We start from the raw sequence: 10225 nt of genomic DNA on the forward strand, positions 1-10225 counted from the left end.
CCCAACATTGGGTTGAAACAACCCAGCATTTTTTAGAGTGTATGCTACACAGTTCTGTTGATTCTGATTGGTCTATCGTATCATTCAGTGTTTTTAATGACCACTAGTCACTTTGTTATAATATAATAATTTGAACTCAAATGGGTATGTTATATAGCCTACCATTCAAATGTTTGGGATTGGTGGGATTTTCTAAATGTTTTTTGAAAGAAGTCTCTTTAATGCTCACCAATAATACATTTATTTGATCAAAAATACAGTAAAAACAGTAATATTGTGAATATTATTAATAATTTAATATGTTTTCTATTTTCGTGTTTTTTAAAATGTAATTTATTCCTGTGATGGCAAAGCTGAATTCTCAGCAGTCATTACTCATTACTCCGGTCTTCAGTGTCACACACGAAAATTCAGAAATCATTCTAATATGCTGATTTGGTTCTCAAGAAACATGTCTATTTATTATCAATGTTGAATAATGTCCCTTATGTGCATATACTGTAGAGCTAACAAACAGCAGGCCAGTGCAAAAATACAGATAAAATGCCTTTGCAATCCTAATCTGAATATGTAATTTTTATGACTGTAGAAACACGAAAGCAAACTGATGTTTTATTAAAACACCATCCCACGTCTATATACTATCTCCACCCACATTACTCTGAAGTGAAGAGAGCAAACAGTTTGGTCAGAGAGCAACATTTCAATTCAAATAGGAATCAATAAGATGTGTTAAAGGCATATGTTTACATGTATGCCTCTTCAAAGACATCAGAGGGTCACTTTCTGAGATAACAGCATCACATTGCCCTAGAGAAGGTGCCGCATGCCCATGCGGATGTTAGTCAAATGTGATTTCGGGCTCTTGAAATGGCACTTCAACATGCACAGGGTCTTTGTTCTGTATTCTAAACTCTATATTGATCTCTCTCTTCTGTGTTCAGAGAATGTCTGGCACAAATCTGCAAGGGTTGGAATTTTATTTCCTACAGATCTGAATCAATACATTATTAATTATCAAGGTGGCACATGCAGTGGAGAGTGAACACCTACTAAACGTTGGGCTTGGAGACTCACTGTAGCTGAAGTAACTGAATTTCATCTGTGTGCACAATAAAGTGCAAATGTCAAATATATATATATATTTGACATTTGCACTTTATTGTGCACACATTATATATAGTTACTCTTTTTGAAGCAAGCTGGTGAAATAAATGAAAAAGTCTATATCTGTATTATTTGCTTTGTGTTATTTCTTGTTGTTTTTTTACACTGACAAAGAACTATGGAAGAGGTACTGTTGTTCAGTCATGGTATCAGACAGTAAAATATGGTACTTCAAAGAGGAGCATGACACATGTCCAAGAAAACATAATATTGTTATGGAACCACACCCACATGGTAACACCATGGTACTTTTTCTAAATGCATTTAGTATTAATCTTATTACACTGTTTTTAAAGGGCGAACTAAACTGAATATATTCTGCTCGAATAATTAAATGATTGCCATTTATTTTAATAATTCATGTATTTATTTTATTTTATTAAATGATTGTAAATATATATATATATATATATATATATACAGTACATTGTAATATAAAATTATTATAAAAGTTATATATGGTATTAATATAAACAAGAATTTTCACTATACCTCCAAAAATGTATTGGTTAACAAAATCACTATAACGCTGCCACACTCAGACTTTTTTGCCACTAGCTCATCCAGCTATAGACTAGCATACAGGACTTCTATCTTGGAAATATAAAGTTTTAATTAGAAGAGAGAAACTTTTTTTAATGAGCTCAAGAGCATGAGAAATCTTAACAACATACCATTGTGAAAGGTGAGAAATTTAAATTTGGCAGTTTAGTGACACCGTTTATCTTACCTTAATTTGTTTCTTTGTCTGCATCTGTCCACCACATTCCTTTAATCCTTTCTGAATGCAATGTTGGTATCCTCAGTTTGCATGTTTAAGGTACAAAACACTTGATTAATTGAGATTTTCACAGTATGGTTAAATGCATTTGTGTTCATTAGTCTGTATGGATGATGTGTTTGGTTAATTTGTAATAGAACTTCTAGACACCTTGTCAGTAGTCACTAGATCACTGGTGAGGAATAAAAATACAGACAGCATCTGAGAATCTCATTTGAAGGTTTTTTTTTTTTTTTTTTTTGAAAGAAGGCTGCATTTATTTGATAAAAAAACAGTAATATTATGAAATTTCATTACAATTTAAAATAACAGTTTTCTATTTTAATATATTTAAAAATGTAATTTGTTTCATAATTGTCAGCAATTTTCAACAGCTATGTCACATGATCCTTCAGAAATCATTCTGATATGCTGATTTTGTGCTTAAGAAACATTTGATGATTATTATTAATGTTGAAAACAGATGCTTATTTATTTATTTTTTTGGAGACTGTGGTAGTCTTTTTCAGGAGTCTTAGATGAAATGTCAGTTCAAAAGAATTTAGTTGAAAATAAAATAAAAGAAAATCAAGTAATTTAAGAGTATTGAATATAATAACGTCTTTTTTAGCCTATTGCAAATCATACAGTTGAGCAGAATGTGGTGTTAAGAAGTTATTACTTTTATTTAGCAGGGATGCATTATATTGATCAAAAGTGACAGTAAAAACATTTTTTGATGTTACAGAATTTAGTTCAAATAAATGCTGTTCTTCTAAACTTTCTATTCATCAAAGAATCCTGAAAACGTATCACAGTTTTCACATTAAAACATTAAGCAGCACAGTTTTTTTTTACATTAATAATAATAAAAAAATACGTCTTAAACAGCAAATCAGCATATTAGAATGATTTTTGAAAAATCATGTGACACTGAATACTGGAGTAATGATGCGGAAAATTCAATTGCCATCACAGAAATAAATTACATTTTAAAATCAATTTAAAAGTTATCCTAAAGTGTAAAAATATTTCACAATATTACAGTTTTTACTGTATTTTTGGTCAAATAAATTAAGCCTTGGTGAGCACAAGAGACTTTTACAAGCCCAAACTTTTGAACAGTAGTGTATAAATAAAAGGCATATCATGCAGTGATGATTGTATTCAGTTGAATTTGCATTATCAAGTATATTAAGCTTAGATACAAAAACAAAAGTTTGTTTGAGATCATCTTAGTAATGCTATTGATAAAATATGGACAATAAAATGTGTGTAAACATGTGACCCCCTATCAGTGGAGTTATGTTAATGCAGTTGCTTGGCAATGAAAGTCTACGTACATACTATATACATTATAATTCAAATAATTTAATTATAATTATGCATTTTTTAACATATACAGTATTGCTATTGCCACAATTAAATCAACTTCTGTTTTTTTCTATGTTAAATTATGTGTAATGTCTTGGTCGTTGGAGCAATTAATGTTATTTTAGTTGTTCTTCATTGATATTCTGTGTAAACAATGTGAGCTCAACCAATAATAAGACCTGCTATTTAGTCTGAAAAGTTTCCTTCAAGTGCCATCGTTACAGCTAGCTATGTGTTAACTGTGCTCCCATGAAAAGCCTCTGCTGAGTGGAAGTGAACCATGCTGTGGAGGACTCTGTCAAAACATGTCATCACGTAAGGCAGAGTTGCAAATTTAAGTCAGTGAGCGAAAAGTCCTCAGCACAATCTCTGCTGTCTGCAAGGAAAGCTTCACATTGTGGGCAGAATGGATGCAGTGTGCTGAAAAGGTAACAGGCGGCTTCACATTTGCCGAGCATATCATTTATCGTCCCTCAGTGGCGGTGATGCAGAGAAGGACTATTTTCAAATCAGAGCAGACGAAGAAAGAGTTAAGGTGAAAATTGCATGTCTTTTAGTGTCCATACCATGTGCAGTTCAGCTGTGAATACATTTCCACATTAATGCCCAAGGAATTGTCATGTCACATATTTTCTGTCCATAAATGAGGCTGACTGGATTGGTGACTGAAGTGTAGAATGACTTACCGTGTAAGCAATATTTATTAAAATTTTTTAAGTAAACATCAATAACTGCAAATGTGCTGTTGTATTAAAGATGTGTTTGATTGTGTGTCCTCGCAGGAGTGAGCTGTGTGGACGAGTATGATGAGATGGCAGCTGTGTCAGAGTGTCTCCAGTGGGCCGGGCCGATGCCGTCACGCTTCAGGAGCTGCTGGGTGCCATGCAGGGATGACTGCACCTTCAGTTCCTGGTCTATATTCTCTGAATGCTCTGGCTGTGGAAGCCGACGTACCCGCAAACGCACACTAACAGGTGAGATCCACTGAGAGAACTCAAAGGTGATTCACAAAGTTGTGAATATGTAACATTTATTATGATAGCTCCACACCTTATGTGCTAATTACAAGCTGTGTAACTCCTGGTTGATTCAAGAGGCTGTAACTTTAGCTTTATCTAGACTGAGTTCTCTTTTGCAGCTTGTTTTGCTTGAACGGTTGCTTGGTGAGAATTTATATAAACAGAATCGGTTATATCCTAAGTAAGTGTAAACTGTTGGGAAAAAAAATAGATATATTTGAACCGTGCATTGGATCTTAAAGTGACAGCAGCCTAATATTCCTGCTGCAAACATAACTGAATTGTAATATGTATTTCTTTGTCATTAAATGAAATTACTTGTGTCATGAAAAGATTTTGGTCAAATTACCCACCCCTATTATGGAGAACTAAACAAATAAACATTTTACAAACAAATGTCAAAAAGTGTACTTAGAAACATGTACATAGACATTTTCTGATGAGACATTTTCCAATTACACTTATACCATATTTATACTTTCACTATTTGTGAATTATTGTATTTATTATTCCCATATTTATTTATTTATTTATTTCCTCTATATTTTTTACACACTTGTTTCATTTATATTTTATGGATGTTGAAATAAATGTTTGTATAAATAAAAAACGTATGTAGAAAATAATGTAGAAAAAAATAAATACAATAATACATGAATAAGGAAGTAAAACTATAAATGTAGAAATTTATAGTATAAATTAGAATTATAGTATAGAGTAATTTTAGCTCAAATCAGTCCCACACCATACTCACACCACTGGTTGAGCTGACAACTGACATGTCAAACTGTTCAGTCAAAACGTTTCCAGTAAACTGGTTGTACAGTGCTAAAGATTTGATTCTGTTTATTTTTTCATAAATATACTGAAGAAGAAACAAGTTCTTTAAAGGTCCCATGACATGCTGCTTTTTGGATGCTTTTATATAGGCCTAAGTGGTCCCTAGTACTGTATCTGAAGTCTCTTTCCCGAAATTCAGCCTTGGTGCAGAATTTCAGCCACTACGAGCCAGTCCCACAATGAGCTTTCCTTAGGACGTGCCATTTCTGTGTCTGTAGCTTTAAATGCTAATGAGGAGGAGAGAGGCGGGGCAACTGCCATGCTTCGCTCGTTTGCAAGCCATGATGTCTCTCGAGGAAAAAAAAATATTGCGCTCGCCTCGCACGGTAGTAGCTCATTTTCTCATGGGCGGGCCAAATTCTCTGGGCGGGCAACGCAGAGAAAGGGGAGGTAACCTTTCCCCGTATGACGACATAAAGGGAAGATTCCAGATTGGGCCATCTGAGCTTTCATTTTCTCAAAGGCAAAGCAGGATACCCAGGGCTCGGTTTATACCTATCGCCATTTCTAGCCACTGGGGGACCATAGGCAGGCTAGGGGAACTCATATTAATGTTAAAAAACCTCATAAAGTGAAATTTTCATGCCATGGGACCTTTAAATAATCATGTAAGTACTGTTATTGTCAGACTTTTGGACCCATTTTGCCCCCGTAGTTCTTCCTGTGTTTCCTTATTTGGTCATGTTCCTTTTCTCGTTTAGTTTGATTTAGATTCCTTGCACCTGTGTTAAGTAATTATCCCTTGTATTTAAGTTCCTGTTTGTTCAGTCTTCCTTTGTCGGGTCTACTCATTGCTATCTTGTTGTGTTCGTTCATCTCCTATGTTGGATTATCCTGGTGTTTTGTCATTAAAGACTGTTTGAGCTATTTCATGCCTCCTGCGTGCTACCTGCATAGACACATCGTGACAGTTATATGTGTGTCTATGTGCTCTGGCATGTTTTATCAAATAGATGTCACTTCCCTCACGAAATATATGAACAAGGTTAATTATATTCATTCCTTACAGTCAGTAGGGTGTTTGTTTAGTGTTGAGAATGGAAAAGTCACCCAACAAAACAAATAGTGTGACAGTGAATAAACGAAATCCCTATACCGTAGCAAGTCGATAAGCTTGTTTATGTCCTGATAAGGTCGGGTACAAATTAGTGGCATATTTTTTAAATCTTTTGAGAGCAAGTGCCAAGATGTACAATGGCTCACAATTGTATTATCACTTGAGGAATATCATTTTAACAAAGGGAGTAAGCTGACAGACAAGTCAGCTTTAGTATATTCCTTAGCTGAGCATAATCAACTAAAGCTCGAAAAAATGGTCTTGGAAAAGAAAGGCATTTAAAGTGAACTTTGTGTTCAGTGCTCCAGTCATTACCGTTGAGAAGAATTGACTAATTATTTCATTAACGATCCTCCTCTTCTTTACTTTTCCTTTTTACTGCACCTACCCAACATATTTTGACAGTCCTGTCTATCATAAGAGATCAGAGACCTGCTGTGAACTGCTCTACAGGCAGATTTGGAGCTGTCTTTTAGGGAATTACTGCAGTGCTTTCTCCTTTAGTTAGTTTGTTCGCATAAAAATCATGATTGGCTCTCATTAAGATCCAGCACATCTCACAATGTGACGTATTCACTGCAGTGTCAGATCAACTTTCAAAGGCTTTCTTCACCTCATACTTTTAGGAAATCCCACATCAAAGGCGATCACACGCTAAAATGTCAGATTTCAACCTAGAAATTCAAGAGCATCAAAAAAAAAAAGAAAAGAAATGAAGCCTGAAAATTGCAAACTAAGTTTGTGCTTCTTGCTTAATTGAATGCACAATATCCAGCAGGCAGGGCCGTCGCTAGTGGGGTGAAAGGTGGTGATTATTATAGGGACCCATGGCTGTGAAGTTCAAGGATTTTACATTTGATTATTCGGTTTCTGTACACTCTAAAAAATGCTGTTTTGTTTCAACCCAACTTTGGGTCAAATATGGACTAACCCAACCATTGAGTTAAATTTTTATATAAAAATTTTAACCCAAAAGTTGGGTTCCCCTTCAGGAACTCGAGCTGCGTCGGAAAACGCTTTGGGAGCGCCTTCAGCGTGGCCACGCTTTGAATCACATGTAAAATCAGTCCAATGGAAGGGCGAGACGTCACAGGCGGGTGACGCAGAGACCAGGAAGCTATAAAAGCACATGCGGTGGAACCGGCGTCAGCTTTCTGTCATTCAGCAAGCGCTCTGTCCGTGTGACAGTCGCTATTTATTGTGAGTCTTATTTAGTGTTGTTTGTCCACTTATAAGCTCCATTATGTCAAAGCTTCAGCCAAGAAGAAGCATTTGGGTGGGGAGCGGTCATGAGTGGCCGCTCGGCCCACGTCTGTGGAGTGGTCGCCATCTCACGTGGCACATCAACTGCCTGGAGATGCTGGCCGTGTTTCTAGCATTGAAACACTTCCTCCCGGACCTAAGAGATCGCCATATGTTGGTGCGCACCGGCAACACAGCGGTGGTCTCTTATATCAACCACCAGGGAGGTCTGCATCCGCGCCCCCTTTACAGGCTGCCGCACCAGATCCTTATGTGGTCCCAGGGGAAACTCCTCTCACTGAGAGTAGTTCACATTCCTGGGCATCTCAATATGGGAGCAAACATCCTGTCAAGGCAGGGGCCGAGGCCCGGGGAATGGAGACTTCACCCCGAGGTGGTGAAGCAGATATAGAGAGTTTTTGGCCACACTCAGGTGGACCTGTTTATGACTCAAGAGACATCGCACTGTCCCCTCTGGTTCTCTCTGACTCATCCAGCTCCACTGGGGCTGGATGCCATGGTACAGACGTGGTCGAGGCTTCGTCTGTACGCCTTTCCTGGACGCTATGGTACAGACGTGGCCGATGCGAACGAGTAGCCCCGTTCTGGCCAGTCCGAGTATGGTTCTCAGACCTGAATTCCCTTCTCGACTGCTCTCCATGGGAGATTTCCGTCAGGAGGGATCTCCTCTCACAGGCGGAGGGTACGATCTTTCACCCCTGCCCTGGGCTGTGGAAGCCGTGGGTGTGGCCTCTGAGGGGGCACAACTCGTAGCTTCCAGTCTCTCAACCGAGGTTTTTGAGACCATCCTCCAATCCAGAGCTCCCTCTATGAGGAAACTGTATGCCCTGAAGTGGAAGTTTCACTTCTTGGTACAGTGCTGGAGTTCCTGCAGGCCCGATTCTCTGCAGGGTTGACCCACTCCACCTTCAAAACCTACGTGGCAGCTGTTGCGGCCTACCAATTGTGACTCGCCCCTATCAGTGGCCAGTCAGTGGGCAGACACCCCCTAGTTACACGTTTCCTCCACGGTGCGCTGAGGGTAGAGAAGCTTATGCTAAGCGGTGGATCAGGATGCTATTCCATAGCCTCGAGTCCTCTGATCTCCCCTCTCCTTTGGGGGTCAAAATTCACTCCTCCAGAAGTTGGCCTTCGGGATGGCGGGCCCCGCCTACTTCTGTTCTCTCGCCCTAGCTGTGCAGTCTTCCACACTAGGCAGAGATTTGGAAGTCTGGCGGTGTGGGCATTCTCGTTCCCCTAGCGTTTTCCGACGCAGTGTGTGTGTGTGTGTTTTATGTACATATGCACAAACTCTCATGAATGCAGTGAAAGCAGAGAGCAGATTGTCAGTGAGGCTGCAGTGTACTGACAGAGATTTCACACTGTTAGAGCTGTTTTCTATCACTGACCGCCTCTGTACACCAAAAACAGATGGCGGCTGGCAAACACTTCTCAGGAAGCTTCTGGACACCAGTGAGAGTGTGAGTTTCTCTTTGCCTCTACTTCTGTCACTGTGTCCATCTCAGTCACTCTCTCTCTATATATACTGTATGTTGAGGCCTGCTGTGAGACAGAGGCCAGGCACACACTCCAGCTAAATTCGGTTGCCAGTTCACCTTTTACTCCTTAATCGCGTTCTGTACACACATAATTCACTAAAATATGAGAGTGACAACCGCAATCGACAACCGCATTAACTCCCGAAAAATGCAGGTAGTGACAACCGCATTTACAGAAATTCTATGCAGTGTGTACGGAACCAAACTGAAAAACTAGTTGTTAATGATGATGTCACGAGAAGCACGCCAATGTCCGTGAATTGTCAGGCGTCAAGTGTTTACCTCGGATCTGACAGGATGGTGGAGAGAGGTGTATTGTGGACCGAGCAGTTGCGGTCAAGAGAGTGTAGGCTGTTAAAAAAAAACAGTTTAAAAACCAAAGCTAGATTACGATGTCTCTGATACCACACTGATTCATTCAGAAATAAAACAAGTGACTGTTTTTTTGAGTGAGTCATTCAATTATTTGTTCAACCGATTCATTCATAAACAGGATTTATTCTATACATATTGATTCAGGTTCAGCTCTGTTGTGCGTTGCTGCAGGGACCCTCAAGCGGTAGTGGATGAAGTACACATATCAAGTACTTGAATAAAAGTGCAGATACCCCAATAAAATATTACTCCAGTAGAAGTTTTAAGTACTCTAACAGTACAAATGTATTGGATTTTTAATGTACTTAAGTATTAAAAGTAAAAAGTACTGATCGATCAATGTGTAGTTAGTAATTTTAACTTTTATGTTGTGTGGGAAGTGTGAAAAGTCTGATATTATGCTTTGGAATGTAGTGAAGAAAAAAAGTTTCTCAAAATGAAAATACTCAGACAAAGTACTGTAAGGTCTCTGTCTTGTGAAACAGGCCCCCATAAGCTGTGGATTCACCACGTGAATATCATGAGGTATCTATACCAATCACCCCGAGCACATGACTTAATTAATTCCCTTACAAATTTAAGTAATCAAGTTATTACAGTACAGATACTTCAAAAATGTACTTCAGTACAGTGAAGTAAAACTACTGTGTTACTGTCCACCACTGCAGTCAACAGTTCTACTTTGGCTTTATTTGGAACTGTTTTCAATGGCAATATTGTGTCTAAAATGTAATTCTGCTCATTAATAAAGGGGGAATTCACTACAGGCAAACTTGGCTATGCAGTATTTTTTTTTTTTTTTTTTTTTTTTAAATCAGTGCTATGTAGGGAA

General features: G+C 38.2%; 1 protein-coding gene across 1 annotated transcript in view; it reads left to right on the forward strand.

The window, feature by feature from the left end:
• The window catches only part of LOC107658188 (thrombospondin type-1 domain-containing protein 7B-like), a 58671-nt gene that overhangs the window by 4068 nt on the left and 44378 nt on the right, over positions 1–10225 (forward strand). The window contains exon 2 of the mRNA XM_016446651.1: positions 4084–4275. Within this exon, the coding sequence (XP_016302137.1) occupies positions 4084–4275 (192 nt within the window). The remainder of the gene's footprint in view (positions 1–4083; positions 4276–10225) is intronic.

This window comes from Sinocyclocheilus anshuiensis, unplaced genomic scaffold (genome assembly GCF_001515605.1).
Source record: "Sinocyclocheilus anshuiensis isolate Anshui unplaced genomic scaffold, SAMN03320099.WGS_v1.1 scaffold263, whole genome shotgun sequence".
In the NCBI taxonomy this organism is placed as follows: domain Eukaryota; kingdom Metazoa; phylum Chordata; class Actinopteri; order Cypriniformes; family Cyprinidae; genus Sinocyclocheilus; species Sinocyclocheilus anshuiensis.